The sequence below is a fragment of the Lissotriton helveticus genome, chromosome 8, assembly GCF_964261635.1.
Source record: "Lissotriton helveticus chromosome 8, aLisHel1.1, whole genome shotgun sequence".
Classification (NCBI taxonomy): domain Eukaryota; kingdom Metazoa; phylum Chordata; class Amphibia; order Caudata; family Salamandridae; genus Lissotriton; species Lissotriton helveticus.
Genome location: NC_136069.1, coordinates 302,651,214 through 302,670,930, shown reverse-complemented (window position 1 = coordinate 302,670,930; position 19,717 = coordinate 302,651,214). Strand labels below are relative to the sequence as shown.

At 42.6% G+C, this 19,717-nt stretch overlaps 1 protein-coding gene across 4 annotated transcripts in view; it reads right to left on the bottom strand.

The window, feature by feature from the left end:
* The window catches only part of PARP4 (poly(ADP-ribose) polymerase family member 4), a 2,216,130-nt gene that overhangs the window by 667,557 nt on the left and 1,528,856 nt on the right, over positions 1-19,717 (bottom strand). For all 4 annotated transcript variants that reach the window (XM_078657066.1, XM_078657067.1, XM_078657068.1 and 1 more), the window contains one exon: positions 10,281-10,337. In XM_078657066.1, coding sequence (XP_078513192.1) covers positions 10,281-10,337 — 57 coding nt within the window. The remainder of the gene's footprint in view (positions 1-10,280; positions 10,338-19,717) is intronic.

Sequence of the window (19,717 nt, the reverse complement as noted above, 5' to 3'; positions counted from 1 at the left end):
TCCTAAAAGCCCTATTTCTCCTGGTAGACTATTTTTGCCTAGCAGACAGAGAGTATTTTGAAACTAAGGAGCTATGCAAAATGTGCAGGGGTGGGTCTCTTTCAATAAAGGTACACTGGGAGATTTACTGACAAGGACAGAATGAGACAAGGTGGGTTTACAGATGAATTGCAGTGCAGCAATAGGTTCAAGCTAACCCAATTATTTCAGCACACCCTAGGGTTATCACCTTACCATAAGAAAAATACGGGCTGTTTGTTCACATTTTAAGATTATGCAAAGACCCAGACATGATACATAAAAAGAATTAAATTGTCTTCATTCATTTTAACATGGCTTTTCTGTCTTTATTTACTTTAATCACGGTCATGGATCATTAGGGCAGGAACACATTTTAAAGTGTTTTCTTCTTATATTTACTGTTTAAAGTAAGTACCCATAAGGAGAAAAAATACGTTATTTTCTTATTTTTTGTACTGGCAGGGACATTAAAAATACTGGTCATGCCAGTATAAACCAATCAGGTGGTAACCCTAGCACACCTACAAAATGATGGTTTGGAATTGACCAAAAATATCTGAAAAAATAACACTGATAGGCTAGGAAAGTCCTTGGTCATGGACTGCACACTTGATCCTAAATCCTGTTTGCTGTGTATAACCAATGACCCTTGAGGAAATAAAGTCATGAAAATATTGATGGTTCTGGTCCAGGTACCGACCTAAAGCTGTATAACAAAGATGAAGTAATTCCTCTGGGATAGCTAAAAGGACAGCAGTCACAGGTAAATGCATAAAATACATTTACCCACAGTAAAACAGTCCCAACAAAATCATGGTACAGAAATAGTAAATTACTGGCCAGAGGGGTTGACTATAGAATATACCTCTCTGTGGAGAAGCGTGGCTCAGTGGTTAGAGGCGGCAGACCCGGAAGCTGAGATCGACCGTGGACCAGGGTTCGATTCCCCGCCTCGGCGGGTCTCGGGCTCAAAAATTCCACGGACTCGACAATTCTCGCTCCGGTGCCTACTCGAATCACAGGGTCACACTCTGCAACTCTGGGCAATAGCTTGCTTAATCTCCACTACGGCCCCTCGCGGCGGGATGCCTGGCTTTCACCTTGTGGACACCCTGCCGGGGTTTCTCACAGGGGAATACCAGGACGGGTTCCCTAAGCAAGCGCCAGGATGCCCTTTGGGTGACAGGTTTGCGCTATATAAGTACACCTACATTTACATTTACATATACAGCAGTCACTGCCATGACAAGCGTGGCTGCATCCAGGGCATATACCATTTAAATACATGGCCAGTGCAAGGGTGCAACAGTTGCAGTTTTGCCTTCAGACACTTGAAGGGATGTGTACAGGGTCCTTATGTGTAGGTAGGACTTGGGTGGGTGCCAGGATGATCTAGTGTTGCAATAGGTGAATCTTCAATTTGCGCCTGAAGAAGAAGGAGGGAGGGGCGCTGCAGATATGCATATGGAAGATTTTCCGGGTTTTAATGCAAATTTATGGACTCTGGTCCAGCTTCTGGGTGCAGCTAGAATGTTTCCCCCTCTCCAAGAGCACAACAAGTGGAATGGGTGGCAATGTTTAATTTTGCCTTGCAGGTATATGGGGGCAGAGCCTTCCTGGCAACTGTAGGTCAGGCAGAGGACCTTACAATTAGTTATTTTCTAAACAGAGGGGCAGTGGTGGCTTTTTAGATAAATTGTGGTATTCCTTACAATTTCCTTTATGGTCTGAATCGGCCCTCATTACTTTAAGGAAGTTGTTGTGATCCTATCTGGTTAATAGATAGGGCACAGCATACAAGTTTCTTCCAATTTATCTAGTACCATGAAATTACAGTGTACGAGCAATTCACAAATAACCATTAACATAAAATAACACAACACCACAGCATGGGTTTCTAGTATAAAGTATGGTTTCATATGGAAGACTGTACCCGTTAGCGTGAATCCTATCTGTGACTTATGGCTTACAGAAGGACCTCAAGTTAATCGCTGATTTCTTAACTGGATTTCATAAAAATAGTTTGGGAGAAAAAGGCAGGTGGGAGCCATAGTTGGACTATTGTGAGAGGTAGTGTTGGGGCCCTAGAACAAGAATTTCTGTTTTTGACCTGTTAACTTTGAGATCGTTGTAATCCATTCAGATGTCAATGTACCTCAATTGGCTATTAACGCCTTAACCCCGGCGGATTTTCTGCCGTGGTGCGGGCGTTCTAAAGGGTGGGCGGGGCTGCGTCGGCCGCTCGCAAGCCGTAGTAAAGGTTGGAATCCCTCTCTCTTGACCTGCATTCGTGGGAGCTCTGCCAGCTCATCAAAGGAGTTTCGTGACCTGCCTTCATGGGAGCCCTGCCACTTGCCCTTACCAGAGGCTGAGGGTACTGTTGTTCAGAGAGGACGGGGCCAGGACTGCGAGGCCAAGCATTCTGAGCGGCCAGGCAATCGCTGCAGCTGGAGCCTCTTCCCCGCCCCGCCTCTCTGCAGTGCTTGAAAACGGCTCACGGTCCCCGCTCTGTGGGTGCCGCTCGCAAGCCGTAGTAAAGGTTGGATTCCCTCTCTCTTGACCTGCATTCGTGGGAGCTCTGCCAGCTCATCAAAGGAGTTTCGTGACCTGCCTTCGTGGGAGCCCTGCCACTTGCCCTTACCAGAGGCTGAGGGTACTGTTGTTCAGAGAGGACGGGGCCAGGACTGCGAGGCCCAGCATTTTGAGCGGCCAGGCAATCGCAGCAGCTGGAGCCTCTTACCCGCCCCACCTCTTCCTATTTAATCACTCCCTCCCCCGCGCACGCAGAACGCGCACCGGGACGAAGCCCGTACTAAGGGCGGACAGTCTGTGACAGTCCGGGACTGACCGTGACTGGGCTGGACCAGGACCTTTGACCGTCGTTGCCGAGGGACACCTGTGGTATATAACCAGTGAGACCTATTGTTTTTTTATTTTATTTCTTTCATCTATATTGTGGACTACCTCTGCTATTGTTTCACTTGAAACCGCTATTTATTGCCTAAGTACAGGGTTACTGAGTGTGTGTTATTAGCTACCTGTGCGCACTATGTCAAAGCATAAGACTCCCTCAGTATCTAATGCTATGGACAATTACTTAGTGCAGGTCGTGAGTCAAATTAACAGCAATAGAAGGATGTCACTGGGGTTGAGCTCCTACCCCATTACCACACAGAGTTCCCTGCTCGAATCTTCTCAAATAGAACTTCCGGTACAGGCTAACAGTAGCGATGCTCTAGTTACTGATTATCCTACACATGATATCTCGGAACAAAGTATACCTCCCATTGTTGACCTAGAAAATGATTCAGAAGATATGCCAAACATGATAGAAGAAAATTCCCCCCCCCCTGTGCCTGTAACTAGAGCGGTTAGAGCGTGTAGATAAGGCCAGACTAAGCGTGGCGGGTCACGTTCGGGTAGAAAAAGGATCGCTTCACCACCCAACAACATGGTTACAAATGAAGTAAATGGTGTGGATGGTGGGAAGGTGATCATGGAAGATGAGCAATTGAAGAAACTAGTGAACATGTTCGAATCTAAAATCAAGTGTATCATTAAACCACTGCTAGCTAAAATTGACCAGCTAACAGTAGAGGTAAACAGATTAGGAGGACTCCTAAACAAGACAGTGGAGGAGGTGGGCAATATATCAAACATAGTTTCAAGTAGAGTGGAAACTAACAAGGAGCTATCTGGGAGTATGGAGGAGGGCGGGGAGAAAGTGGTACTGAATCCTCCCCCCATTCAGCCCACAGCAGATAAAGGTGCCCAGGTAATGGCAAAAGAAGACCCCCATTAATACCTACCGCATTGCGGCCTGAGAAAGGCTCAGTCCAACTCATTGTAGAGGCTTCTCCCTTTGTTCTGGTCTTGGCCAATGTTCCCCCCTTGAAGCCAGGCCAGGTGGAATCTACATCTTCTTTGATCAGCAAAGCGGTGCATTGGCTATCAAATAATATGTTGATATCTCCTTGGGGTAAACAACAGCTAGCTGGGGAAGTCAACATGGCAAGAAGGGTAGACTGGATAGGGAATAGCCCGAAAAAATTTGGAGGAGATTGTTTAGTTCTGAATTTTTCAGGCCCAGATGTTCTTCCTAGTGTCCTGTTAAATATATTCCCCCCACAACGTAGGAGCACTGATATAATTCCTCTAACACTTGATTTTTTCTATTCTAGAGGTAGTATAGTGAATCCCAGCATATTAAGGACAAAGTGGAATTCGGTGCCAAATGGGTGGGGTAGGGGTGTTCAAACCAGTGAATGGGGAATTAGCCTTGAAAATAGGTTTGCGGCACTGTCAGACTTGAACAAATGTGATTGACTTGGGAGGGCTGATAGTGTTGTGTTCAAAGAATTAGCTGAGCCTGTTAGAACGTGTGCTCCCATAATTGAGGGGATTACTCCTACCAATGTAATGTCTACGACCCAAGTAAAAAGGGGGGGTGAATCTAATCCTACAGGGAAGAGAATAGAGAGTAAAGATCCCGAACAGCAGATCTGCTACAATTCGCTAGAGACATGTATTACTCCTGGGTTAGAGGTACTTCCATTAGAACCAACAGGTTATTCATCTATTTATAAAGAACCTGAATCGGGATTGGAGGTTGAATCCCAAGGAATGCTAACAATCAAGGAACCTTCTTGCTGCCCAGGAGTTGAGACTGGGTTGTCCTTTCTTTCTTGGAACCTTGCCGGAATTGTTAACAAGTTAACTTCCCCAGAATGGTGTAATTTCGTCGACCAATTCGACATCATCCTGTTTCAGGAAACGTGGTCATTGATCCCAGTACATCGTTCTGGGTTCCTTAACTTCCATGTACTAGCCACAAAAAACCCTAAAGTCGCCCATCAGGGGTCTTGATAATCTGGATTCGCCAATCATTATGTTGTAGTATCCAGCAACGAAGTTCCCTATCAAATGACATTTTGTCGGTTAAAATTACATGGGCTAATGGCCAGGAGGTGGCTATTTTTAACATCTATGCTAGGGGAGTGGTGGGGGGCCAAACATCCGAAGTAATCAATGCCCTTGACCACGAGCTTGAGGCGCTCCCAACCCAGTTGTCTATCATTGTGGGGGAGATGTTAATACTTCCTTCGAACCACTTGGTCAAGAGGACCAAATTCTTGTTGCTGAAGAGGACAGCAAATGGGGCGTCCCCCAACTTGAATTACCCGCAGTTAAAAGATGGACAACAGTGGCCATCCAACTGAAGGCTCTATGTCTAGCGAGAGGCCTTAGAGCAGCTAATGGACGTACTCCATCAGATCACCAGGGGGAGAAAACATTTAATAATGGTAGGTTTTCAAGTAGAATAGATTACTTCCTGGTGGATATCAGAGAATGACATAGGCTGATTGATATGATTGTAAAAAATAGGATGTAGAGTGACCATAACCCTCTTTGTATGGATATCCAAGTAAAAGTGGGGTTGAGGAAACCAAAACCAGTGAGCGGCAAAGTTACCCTAGATATTGTAGCCTCGAACAATCTGCGCCATATAAAATGGGGTAGATTGATTGAGAACCCGGAGAGACTGGAGGAACTTAAAAAAGTAGTGGTCGAAGAAGTGGGCAAGATAAACACACACAGTAAAAATCAAAATTTTCCTGAAATCATGCTAGAGGCTCACACCAAATTTTTTACTAAGCTTCAAGGGTTCTTTAGGAAGACCATAAAATTAGATAAGGTCAACAAAAACTTTCCTAAGTTGGGGTGGTATAACCAGTCCTGCAAAGTAGCCCGCCAGAATCTTAGTAGTGAACTTAGAAGCAGGAACTTCTCAGGTGTGAGAAAAGCAAGGGATATATATAGGAAGGCCCAGAAAGAAGCCAAGAAACAGTGGGATGAGGATCACTGGCGTGATCTGAAATATGCCAATGCATCAAAGGACCAAAGGCAATTCTGGGCTCTAGTTAAGTGGGACAGAGGAGGGATAGCACAACCCCCGCAAAATAACGTTGCTAAAAACCAGTGGGTAGACTTCTTCAAACCACAATATGCTCGTGATTTAGTTGAAGAAGAGAGCACACTACCACCTACAGTTTTTTATCAATGTCAGTTATTCACCATAAAAGATGTTAGTATAGCGCTGGACTGTGTGACAGGGGCAGAGCTCCAGGAATGGATGGCATACCCGCTGATGTGTTTTTAAGTGATCGATTGTCTTGGTGTCAGTATTTTGTGTGGTTAGCTAATTCGGTGGCCAGGGGTGCACCAATACCGACCCCATGGAAGGGTGTCGAAATAATTCCGTTTTTTAAAAAGGGAGACAAATCACTACCTAGTAATTATAGACCTATCAGTCTTATAGACTCGGCACAAAAAAGAATAGGTCGATTAGTGCAAAATAAATTACAATCATGGATAGAAGAAAAATATATTTTGTCCCCATACCGAGCTGGTTTTCGCCCCTGTACAAGTTCAGTTGATCAGGTTTTCTTTTTTATAGCTCTTTACTGGAAGAACGTGGCCCTAACCAATGGGACCCTTTATGCTGTTTTTGTAGATCTAAAATCAGCTTTTGATTTAGTCCCTCGTTCTAAACTTTGGAGTGTACTTGCTGAAGCTGGGCTGGGCCCGGAAATGTTAACACTTCTTGTCCGCTTGCACGAGAACAATTATGCAAGAATTAGGTGGGGGGCCCAGGGTAAGGTGACCAACTCTTTCCCTGTTGAACGTGGTGTCCGGCAGGGGTGTGTCTTGGCACCCACACTGTTTTCTATATACATCAATGGAATAGTAGATTATCTAAGCCGCTCCCCCACTGATGCTCCTGTACTAGCAGGAGCACACGTGCCAGTCCTCATGTTTACGGACGACACGCTGATAGTTTCTCGAACTCCGAGTGGGCTTCAGAAGGCAGTTATTGCATTCGGTGAGTTCTGTCAGACGCATGGACTTGAGATAAACACCTCCAAAACCAAGTTCATGTGCCTGAACCAGCGGAAAACATTCAAAGGCACCATTAATTATAATGGAACTCCTTTAGAACAGGTTGAGGCCTTTACGTATTTAGGAATATCCCTTCAGTATAATATGAGATGGAAAAATCACATTGATATGGCTGTCCTAAAATTCCATCAGTTGGCGGGCGTAGTGGGACTCAAGCATAAGGCTTCACTGACTAAGCCAATCACCCCTGACTTAGAAATTTATAACATGAAGGTGATAAGTGCCTCCCTGTACAGTTCGGAATTGTGGGGATTCTCCAATCTCAAACAGTTAACATTGGCGGAGAATAGGTTCCTACGCCGCTTAGTGGGGGTTCCCCAAAGTACTCCAACTGTCCCATTAACATATGATCTTGGCAGGAAGAACATAGAGGATTTGGCTCGGCTACGACCGTTATTATATTGGAGACAGATCATGACAACCCCTGAACTAGCTCACTATGCCACTGCCCTGAAGGACATTATCAGGGCAGATCGCTTTCATTCCATTCTGTGGCTTAAAGAACTAAGGGGTATGTTAATTAAGCTGGAACTAGATCATCTTTGGATTAATCCCAATGCCTTAAGCTTTCCATCAAAGGCAACTTTAAAAAAAATTTACTGGGACATGGTCTGGTCGATTGCTCATGGTTCTCTATCTAATACCAACTTAACTGGTCATTTTCTTGATATCAAACCCATTCCATCATGTGAGCCTTATTGGGACATTATCGAAAGGCCGTTCGATAGAAAATTGTATTTCCAATTTAGAACCGGGACCCTGCCTCTAAAGGCATTTACTCACAAATGGTCACCAACCCAGGATGATAAATGCCACTATTGTAAAGATTTAACTGAGAACATTTCGCACTTGCTATTCGTATGTCCCCTTTATGTAAATCCCCGTCGCAAGTGGATTAAACCAGTGTGTATAAATTTAGGTACACGTAGGTACATGGAGGCGTTAAGATTACTTGAATCAGATTGCTCACCTTGTATGGCGATAGCCGTTGCAAAATTCTTAGGGTGGGCTTGGATTATACGCACCCGCTTTCTGCAGTTCCCAGATGCTACCCAATGATTTTTATGACACCACTTAAAGTATGTTTAACTTTTCGATCAATGTTTTATTGTACTGCTTGTAATTACTTTGTATAAATTGCTTTTATTTTGGAAAGTGACAGCACAATGGTTTAATGAGTTTTTAGATCAACCTTGTAGTATTTATAATGAAGTGTTAGGATGTATAATCGCTTTTATGACATGCTGTCGAATAAAGCTTTGAAATTTGATTTGTAAGTACCCATAAGGAGAAAAAATAAGTTATTCTCTTATTTTTTGTACTGGCAGGAACATTAAAAATACTGGTCATGCCAGTATAAACCAATCAGGTGGTAACCCTAGCACACCTACAAAATGATGGTTTGGAACTGACCAAAAATATCTGAAAAAGTAACACTGATAGGCTAGGAAAGTCCTTGGTCATGGACTGCACACTGCACACTTTATCTTAAATCCTGTTTGCTGTGTATAACCAATGACCCTTGAGGAAATAAAGTCATGAAAATATTGATGGTTCTGGTCCAGGTACCGACCTAAAGCTGTATAACAAAGATGAAGTAATTCCTCTGGGATAGCTAAAAGGACAGCAGTCACAGGTAAATGCATAAAATACATTTAGCCACAGTAAAACAGTCCCAACAAAATCATGGTACAGAAATAGTAAATTACTGGCCAGAGGGGTTGACTATAGAATATACAGCAGTCACTGCCATGACAAGCGTGGCCGCATCCAGGGCATATACCATTTAAATACATGGCCAGTGTAAGGGTGCAACAGTTGCAGTTTTGCCTTCAGACACTTGAAGGGATGTGAACAGGGTCCTTATGTGTAGGTAGGACTTGGGTGGGTGCCAGGATGATCTAGTGTTGCAATAGGTGAATCTTCAATTTGCGCCTGAAGAAGAAGGAGGGAGGGGCGCTGCAGATATGCATATGGAAGATTTTCCGGGTTTCAATGCAAATTTATGGACTCTGGTCCAGCTTCTGGGTGCAGCTAGAATGTTTCCCCCTCTCCAAGAGCACAACAAGAGGAATGGGTGGCAATGTTTAATTTTGCCTTGCAGGTATATGGGGGCAGAGCCTTCCTGGCAACTGTAGGTCAGGCAGAGGACCTTACAATTAGTTATTTTCTAAACAGAGGGGCAGTGGTGGCTTTTTAGATAAATTGTGGTATTCCTTACAATTTCCTTTATGGTCTGAATCGGCCCTCATTACTTTAAGGAAGTTGTTGTGATCCTATCTGCTTAATAGATTGGGAACAGCATACACATTTCTTCCAATTTATCTAGTACCATGAAATTACAGTGTACGAGCAATTCACAAATAACCATTAACATAAAATAACACAACACCACAGCATGGGTTTCTAGTATAAAGTATGGTTTCATATGGAAGACAGTACCCTTTAGCGTGAATCCTATCTGTGACTTATGGCTTACAGAAGGACCTCAAGTTAATCGCTGATTTCTTAACTGGATTTCATAAAAATAGTTTGGGAGAAAAAGGCAGGTGGGAGCCATAGTTGGACTATTGTGAGAGGTAGTGTTGGGGCCCTAGAACAAGAATTTCTGTTTTTGACCTGTTAACTTTGAGATCGTTGTAATCCATTCAGATGTCAATGTACCTCAATTGGCTATTAACGCCTTAACCCCGGCGGATTTTCTGCCGCGGTGCGGGCGTTCTAAAGGGTGGGCGGGGCTGCGTCGGCCGTTGGCCGACGGCAGCACTAGGGAGGTAGTGCTCCCGTCAGAACACGGCCTACGGCAGCAAATGAGCAAATTGGTTTGTCTCTTTTGATACTTTTCTAGTTAGCATAACTGGGTTCTGGTCTGTGTACTGCTTTGACCCTTAAGGCCATTGTTCCTTTCAAGCCATAAATGGTCAAAATTATGTGTATGACATGGTTAAATGTCAATAATTTGCAGGGCTGTTACATTGCTCCCCTTTATCTACAATGCACCTTATTTTGTAATATTTTATCTTAGAAGCCAAATTGAAAATATGATTTTAAAAAATGCCTTCACTAGATGAAAGCCAGGTTATGCATATAATATAAGGATAATAATGTGATGCCTCTTTAGTGTGCTCCTGACTTTTCTACTTGTTTAACATAAGATGCTAAACCACAGAATTGTGTCCATGGGTGCCCAGATGTAGTATGATGATACTGACAAGATTTACTTCCACTTAGTGCGTCTGTACTGCAGAGGGTACTAACAACATTATAATGAGATCATGTTTCATAAAGCGGATACCAACCTCATAATGGTCTGCGTCGTCTTCTACCATTAGAAAGTCGTCATGGGAAGCAGGACGCTGTAGGAGAAATATGTTGACAATTAATACATTTCGAAATTATACTATTAAAAAGACCAGGTAATTTATTTTTTCTAATGCAAGTTTTACTTTTGAATACAAGTTATTTAACAGAAATGTGAATGTCATTTAATAGGTAGCACCCCTATATGTTTGTTGTAGAGGTAATTTTACCATAAGCATCTCCAGACTCTTTGGTCTACTTCAATCAATTTGTGTGCCAAACCAACCTTGTAGAAAGGTGTAGGAAGCTGGCTCTCTATACATTGCACCAAAATGATGTACACCGCGCAGAGATTACATGCGACCCTTATTGGTTTACAGCACTTGCTTTAACAATCCCAAAGTGCTCTAATTTTAGGTAGTGTAGTCGAGAAGCTTTACGTTTATCAGAGGGGAGTGTTGGGCATTCGTTGTACACATGGAGTCAATAAATGAGACACACTCAATGAAGAAATTTGAGACAAATTAGATAGCATGGATTTTTCAATTAATTTAGACACCAAGATTATTGGATTCAGGTAGATACTTTTCGACTTAGGGATTTTTAGAAATACAGTAACTACAGCTTTCAAATGTTAGGAATGGGCCTCGAACACAGTAATGTTATCATATGGGAAAAACATACACTGCATAGGTATACCTGCAAATTACTGGCAGGATCATTCTTCTGGACTTAAGGAAAGTAGGGGTTAAAGTCCAAGAAAACACCAGCAATTAAAGATTATGTCCCGTGGGGAATGCAAGTGCAGAGGTGCTATTGGCAGTGGTAGCTTCGAAAGCCACATGATAAAGTCAATGAGGAAAAGTACCTGTAAGAAAAAGATTGCAAGTGGGGACTGGGGGACCAGTCCAGCCTGGCAGAACCCAAGGGTGGGGCTCAACTCTTGAGGGTCTCAGGACCACAGAGACACTGTTGGTTTACTTGAGCCTGGGCTGGGGGGCTCGGGTGCAGAGGTGTTTTGTCAAGCGGGTCGATGAGTTAGAGGCTCTCATGGTTCTTGGAGCACGAGCAGAAGAGGGAAAACACAGCAGGGCCACTCTCGGTGCGGAGCTGGTCTCTCTCGAAGTCCCTTGACATGCAGGTAAGTTCTGGCGGGGTGGTGTTCTGACAGAACACAAACAAGTCTTGGTGCTTGCAACTGGCTCCAGTACCCTGGGTATTGGTGCAGAGAGGCTCTGGGAAGACTCAGTGACCTCTTCCTAGTGAGATGCTCGCTCGATGGACCCGATGGTCGGCAAAATGGTGGACCAGGCAGCTGTGGTCAGTACCTGTAGGCTGCAGGGAATTGGCTCCTCCACTTCAAGGGAGATGCTGGCTGGTAGGCAAAGTGCTGGCAGGCCTCCAAGTCTTTAGAAGAATGCACAGCTGTAGAACAAGTTTGGTCTTTATGAATGTCTGGATAGCAGCAGCCGGGCAGGGTTTTGCACTAAGTTTGGTGCAGGTCCACAGTTCGCACGTCTTCGGCTCTTCTTTGCCCTTTTTCTTCTTTCAGGCAGACAAATCTGTGTTCCTGGTGTCAGGGGGACATCTAAATACTGAATTTAGGGGTGTTAACGGGAGTGTAAGGTAGTAGCCAATGGGCTACTTACCTCTGAGGTGACTACACCCCATATATGACCAGTTCCTGTGGGGAGAGGGCTTAACTGTCCCAGTGTACCTAATTCCACCAAATCCAAGATGATGGAATCCTTTTGTGGAGCACATCAGGTTGCCCATCTTAGGGGTGTGACTAGTCTGGGGGTGCTTCAACCTGTAATCTCAATAGTGTGTCCCTGGTGAGGTACAGACTTAGTGACACAAATCAATAAACACTGACCCAAGTGGTTGAGAAAGTAAATCTTCAGTATTCAGCTTTCTCCATATTTTTGACTTATATCAAGCATTACTTATGCTGTCCAAGAAACAAGAAGACATATACAATACAATACAACGTGATATGTGAGTGACTAATACAGGTTACAAAAGAAAACATAAAGGTTGCAATTGTTCAAGGTTGTCAACTGTAAACACAATAGTCATAAGGCAAAATACTTTCTTTTGTTCCTATCCGACTTTGTACAGTTAGTTCTATAACATGGAGCGTCGACATTTCGCCCCTAGAAGTGATGAGCTGACTACGTGCATCTGGGGCGGGTCTTCATCAGGACTGAGACAAAAGGTGGACAGCCTATGGGTAAGAATAACAAAGTGTCAGGGCTTCCAAGGGTCAGTGAGGGATCGGTTTGGTATACGGGGCATCTAATATTGTGCTCACCTTGAAAGTCTTTCGTCCTTTCAGTATCTTCAGGTGTCTGTCAGCCGACTAGGCACGCTGGATGGGGATGGATCACTGCTCCTAAGGGTAATGCAGTGAATCTTAGTATCTATCTGGTGGGTGGTAGTATGGTAGTACTGACATGGTATAATATTGTCCACATACCTTGAAAATTTCTTTAAGGCCAACCTGGAGGTGATCCATTGTACATTGCAAATATGTCATGGCAACACTAAGATTGTAGTTAAAAGTGTATTTATGCATTTTATCAGTGAATGTTTACTGTTTTAAATGATCTCTTAGGGTGCCTGCTAAAGAGTTTATTAATTTGCAGGCCCATCTGATTGTATTTGCCAACCCTCTGGTGAAGGTACTAGTGAGGGAGAATTCTAGCTATAATGCCTCGGCAGGAGCTGCCTAACTTAGAGAAGATGGATTACGAAGTAGTTTTCATTCGTATTGGTTCACAAAAGACCAGGAACGGAGGGTAATGTACTCAAGAGCATAGGATAGGGTGGATGGAATCTTTGTAAGGTAACTCTCAAGATAAGCTTTAAAATAATGCTTGCCTCTGACATTTTGACATTTTTATAGAGCCAATATGGGCCAGTGTGTGATAGATGGAACCTAACTTCCAGAGATTGAGAGAAGACCATTTCAAGGTTAATATAAGTGTTTACAATATCTAAAGGGTTTCCACCCCAGTTCCATTTAAAAAAGCAATACTCCCTCTTACCTCTAAGTGGCATAACCTTTGTCTTAGTTATATTTACTGTCAAATAATTATCTCTCGCATACTTAAAAAGAACATCTAAATTACGAGGAGTCCAATTGGTGTAAGATCAAAAATGACATCATCATTAGCGTATAGTACAACATGCAAGTCTTGCTGCTCTATTCGAGCGGGAATTTCTTAGGGTTAGCAAAGTGGGAGGGAAAATCGCATAAGTAAATTGAAAACAAAAGTGGGGCCATGACAAAGCCCTGCTTTAGAACATTCTGTGTCTAGATTTGCGGAGACAAACCCCATTAATACTTTAGTAGGAGACAAGTATAATGCTATAATTACTCCTTGTAAATTAAAAGGTATCCCAAGGCAAACCAGTTTTTTTCAAAGAGTGGGTCTATCAACCCAGTCAAATGCAGTTTAAAAATCGACAAACAGAGTATAAAACCTGAGACTTAGACACCAAATATTTGTCAATGAGAGGGTGAACAATTGCTGTATTGTCTATCACTGAGTCATTGGGTCTAAAACCCGCTTGGACACTTTGAATCACCTCTGATGAGTATGCCCATTCTTCAGGATGCTGTACCTGAAGCATCCAGCAAGGTTATTTGATGATAATTACTAGACAAAGAGCAAATTCCCTTTTTGTGAATCATTACAACAATGTTCCTTGTCAATGTACTTGGAATTTGCCCCATAACATAGCACGAAGCAAGAAGGTGTGCTAAGAATTTACTCCAAATTTCCAGGTCGTTCTTCATCACTTTTATGGGAATCGCATCCGGACCCATCGCTGATGATAATCTTGCTTTGTTATTAGAGACACTATTGGTTTGTCATTTGGGGGATTTATTTGCCAATTGTCCATAGTGGTTTTTCTGTAGATAATAAAGACAGCTACTATTCTGTCAAGGCTGTGTTTCATGCATACACCTCAGCAAAGTATCTGACCCATTCAAAAGGAGTAGTGGTAATTGCAGCGGAAGCTTGGTTACAACCTGTGAATTTTTTAAACTTTATTGCATGTTGCAGATCCAGCCTATTCAAGTCGGCTGCTTTTCTCTTGAGCGCGGAATGGATTTTCCTCTTCTTATTCCATAGTGCTTGTATTTCCTAACCTGTGAATACTGATGGAGCAGACTTATTCTTTGAATCTAATGCATCACTTCCGACATTGTGTCTTCAAAGAACCTGATTGGATCTCTTTTCATCATTTTATTTTAAACCACTACAGAAAAGCGCATCTTATTGAACGAGGCGATGGTAGAAGAGCTCCAAATAATTCGGCTCTCCTTCAGAGATACAATTGCCCTGTCATTTCTCTTGTTTAATGACCAAGACAAGGTCAGTTGGTGAGGTGTCTCAAAGCTTAAGTGAAGTATTGCATGAGCTCTTCTGTGGGGGAAATCCACTTTAAGTGATGAGAATTTGTGGAACGAATTATAGCTGGCAATAATATAATCAATAATAGAAGATCCACATATACCCTTTCTTGTGAATGACGCCAGGATATCCCTGTCAACTTTCCTATTTAGAATCACTCCATTTATACCTGATACCCGATATAAAAGCAGACTACCCAGTTTATCCGCTATTTGATTGGGAGGGAAGGTGGAATCCGGAATATTCCATGCCTCATCTAATTCCTTATGTTTGTGGGTATTTAGTGCCTCGTTGGATATGTTTGCATTAATGTCTCCTATTATAATCATCTGAGCAAGCTCTTCCAAATCCAGACCGGTTTCAGTGAGTCTGAAAATTTCCATTAAAAGTAAAATGTAACAGGATCCAGGGGGAACACAGACGTTAAATACAAATAAAAAATCTGTTCACTGAAACTCTGGAGAGAATAACAATTCCGCTTGCTCCTAGCATGGCTTTTCTTAACCTTCTCAGCTGGCACATCAATTGTGTAAAATATTTCAACATTAAAGAGGGCTATAGACCAAGTGTCCTGAAGACAAATAATTGAAGCATTAGAGTATATACAGCTCTTAAATTTGCCTACTATCAGACCAGCTAAGTTCCAGGAATTTATCCCTAGGCTATCGCTAAAAAAGGAGGTATGGCTGGGTCCAAAGCAGTAGGTGTCCTCTTCTTCCTGGGTCAGCATGGCTCTTTGGTCCTTCGTTCTTTAAGATGGAGGGCACCCCGACTGCCCCACCTGAGGGTTGGGGTTGGCAAAGGTAGACACACCCAGGCCTCGAAAAATCATAAACAATGTTACTAAACATGCAGGTATAGTGATTCAAATCATCTACTCAACCTATTTGTAATGCTCTTGACCAATGAATTAGTTTCAAATTATGTGAACATGGGTAACTATTTTAATTCAATGAGCCGCCATTTTCTTCATTACCACATATGAGAGCACCTTCAAATGTGGAGTTCATCATGGCTGCTGAACAAAAAACTTTTGTTTGATTTAATTGACTAACATTTTTCCATATATAATACAAATCTAGCCACAGGATGCACTTGACCCCTGACTTGCCTCTTAGTTTATTAACAGCATTATCATCAGTGTGGGGCAGGAATGTTTCTCAAATCATGTTTAAAAACTCTATGTTTTAATAAATACATAATTAAAGCATGAAGTGGTAGGACACTGTCATTTGTAGTCAGCAGATTTTACATTGAAATGGCCACAAAGTTCCACACTGACATGTGGTTTTACTGATTAACCTATATAGTGTACAAACAATAATGATTTGAAAAAGAGTTTCAGCAAATATGTGTCATTTGCATATCACCAAGTAAAGCTTTCTGGTTTGTTTTGCTCCTATTTAACTCTTTGTTTGCATCACACTTCTTAAATACAGAAAAATGTGCTTTCATAATTCCTTATATATTTGTAATAATAATTAACAGGCTATTTATTTAAATGCTATATGTTATAGAAACATAACTGACATCTTCAGACAGCTCACTTGACAAAGACCTCTAACTCTAGTAAGAGAGAGAAAAATAAACTAAATTTTCAAAGCAGCTGTTAGTAAGACAAACTGACATTTGACCTCTAGTCTTTTCTTGAACAGACAGGAAATGTGTCAAGATAAAAACAAGATTTAATATGATAAACAGAACACCTGCTCCTTTCCAGCCTAAATTCACTCACCAGATGGGACTAGCAGGTGCTAAAAATAGCTCGACCTGATAAAATTTTACTCGCAATTGCGAGTGGACGAGTAGACTTTTCAAGACCTGACACCTCTCTTCCTAACTTAGTTTTCCCGCGCAAAGTGGGGGTCAGAACCAGTGGGAGCCAGTTGCTGGGGGCAGCAAAGGGTAGGGTCAGCTTCAAAGGTGGCAGACCTTTGAAGTTTCCCTTTCGTGGACCCAGGCCATCATAGGGAAGGAAGCATAAAACCTCTGCCCAGGATAGGATTTGTCTCTGGACTCAGAGAACGGAGGCCCTCTACCCAGGTGTCCAGAAACCTGCCTGGTGCTGCAAAAAGCAGGTAGCCATTCAGGAACAACACCAGGGCTGGTAATTTTTCAGGGGGCATCTCTAAGATGCACTCTAAGTGCATTTTACATTAAATACCACACTGGCATCAGTGTGGGGTTAAGGTGCTGAGAAATTTGCTACCAAACTTCCCAGGTTTCAGTAAAGCCATTATGGAGCTGTGGAGTTCGTAATGACCAACTTCAAGACCATATACTCTTTATGGCTTTACCACACTTACCATGTCTGAGAATGGACTTAGCAAGCACAAGGAGAAGATGGACGGAGAGCTTGGCAGTTCAGATCCAGCCATATGCAAATCAGTCTTGACCCTGTTCCTCATGAGAACAGTCCAGCCCAAACTGCCAAGTCCAATCTTCCCTGGACTGGAAAGAAGCATCCTGGGACTGGTTTCGGGGTAACACCCCTCATTAGCCAGGATAACTTGAATCCAGTGGCAAAGTGAGCAAGGGACCCACATCTGGGTACACCCTGCCAAATTAGGGCAAACATAGAACATAAGGAGATGATGGACGCAGCACTGAAACTTTTTCAGGCATTCACCCCCCAGTCACAGATCTGGGTTGAATCCATCATCGTTCTTTAGCTCACTTCACCACCTCAGGTCAGACCTAGCCATTTGCAAATCAGTCTTGACCTGTTCCCCATGGGAACAGTCCAGCCCGACCTGCCAAGCCAGGTCTTCCCTGGACCAGAAACAAGCATCTGGGACCGGTTTCGGGGTAAGACACTGTAAAGATCCAATTTCCAGTCAATTTAATGAAGGTCAAATAGCTTTATTTGAGAATTTCCAGTACAGCTTCACAGCTCAAAGATCAACTCCTATAATCAAAAGCTAACATTCTATCCTAGCAACATAGCTAACATTCTAATGATGACATTCAGATGCACTCAACTCTACACATATCCTTACTTAACATACACTAAATAAATTATTAAAAAAAATTCTCCATATAAATCATATTTAAGGAATATAATAAATTTCCATTTTTTATATTAAAAAGACATCAATCTTCAGAAACATGAACCAGAGCACGGCATTTTCATATGTTTCCAGCACTCCAAGCTGATCCATCGGATAGGATAACAACATTTCTTTTTATAGACTTCACTTGAATCGGTGCAGAAAATTTGCTGTCACCCTTTGTAGTTACACCACCACGTTTTATGGTCACCCAATCACCAATCTCAAATTTAATATCTTAAACACTCTTCCTATCATTATAATATCTAGTAGATTCAGCTTGCATTTTAACTACTTTATCTTCCACAGCAGTTCTCTCCACCCACACACAATCTTTCACTTTCAACCAACCAGGAACCTCTTTGACACCAGGTTCACGTCCCTTTAAAGATGTAAATGGAGAAACCCCTGTTATTGAATGCGGCGTAATCCTGTAAGACCACATCAATTTTTTAAATTCTTCACGCCAAGACAATCCATTAGACAGGGACAACTGAATATTATCCATAATCAATCGGTTAATTCGTTCCACTAAACCATTAGGTTTAAGTCAATCCCCCAATCTTTCCCCCCTAAGCCCACCACCAAACTCTCCGTGGGTAGATATACCATCTCAGGATATGGGAAATGAAGCCCCAGATATAGAGACACATGATAGCGGGACTCTTAACCATAGTGTACTTATAGAATCCGACCAAGATTCAACCCACGAGAATGATACCGAGTCCCAGATAGAACATATAGAACAAGACACCCCAGTACAGGAAGGCACACAGATGAATACTGTAGATGAAGACCCTCCTGTTCATGTACCGGTTACACGTGCGTTTAGAAAGTGTAGAAAACCACAAGTACATCGCAGTGGGTCTCATCCAGGGAGAAAGAGGGTTGCATCGCCACCGAAAATCAGGGATAAAAGTAGGGGACAGGGAGATGAAATTGGGAAATATATGGACGAAGAGTTTTTAACTAGGATAGCTGACATGATTGACTGTAAGTTTAAGGCACTCATTAAACCAGTAGTGGCAAAATTAGACAAACTCTCTGCTGATGTAAAGAAACTAGGTGCGGTTCAGTCTAAGATAGCGGAAGAGGTGACAAATATATCAACTTTAGTCACAAATTTAGCTAATAGCACAAAAGAGCTTACCGCGAGAGGAATAGAGGGAGGTGCAAATGAATCACATACCAACCCCACCGGACAGGCACCAGTAATAGAGCATAATCAACCAATAATAAGAGAAGATCAGCCTCCAAAACTATCTGTATCAACCTCATTAAGTACAGAAAAAGATTCATTACAATTCTTAGAAGATGCGTCACCTCTTGTGTTGGCACTGGCGAATGTCCCCCCTTTGGTTAATGACCAACTAGAATCCCCCACAGCATTGACAAGTAAGGCCCTGCTTTGGCTGTCTGGTAATATGCAGATGGCACCTTGGGGGAAACAACAGCTAGCAGAAGACCTTAAGTCATCCAGAAGGGTACCTTGGATAGGGCAAAATCCCAAAAAGTTCAAAGGTGACTGTATAGTTTTAAACTTTGCAAACTCTGCTGCATTACCAAATATTCTATCAAACATTCTCCCTCCTCAGTGCAGGAGAGGTACCATTGTTCCACTTACCCTAGAATTTTTTGGTAAAAAACAGCGAAGCATGATCTACCCAAAGACAACCCATAACCATACCAGGCCAGTGTGGACTGGAACAATAAATGGCTGGGGCTCAGGTACCCCGGGTAATAATTGGGGGCACAGTTTAGATAGATGGGAAGGACCTCAACAGTTACACCAACAAGAATATCAATACCCTATCCATTTTAACAACCAGTACAATATTCCCATTTCTAATAGGTTCGATGCTTTCTATGGTCAGGGAGGGTTGGAAGGGGTGGAATGACTATTCGATATACCCTTTCTTCCTAGCCATAGTGATTGTACAAAACAAGATGTAGGACTAG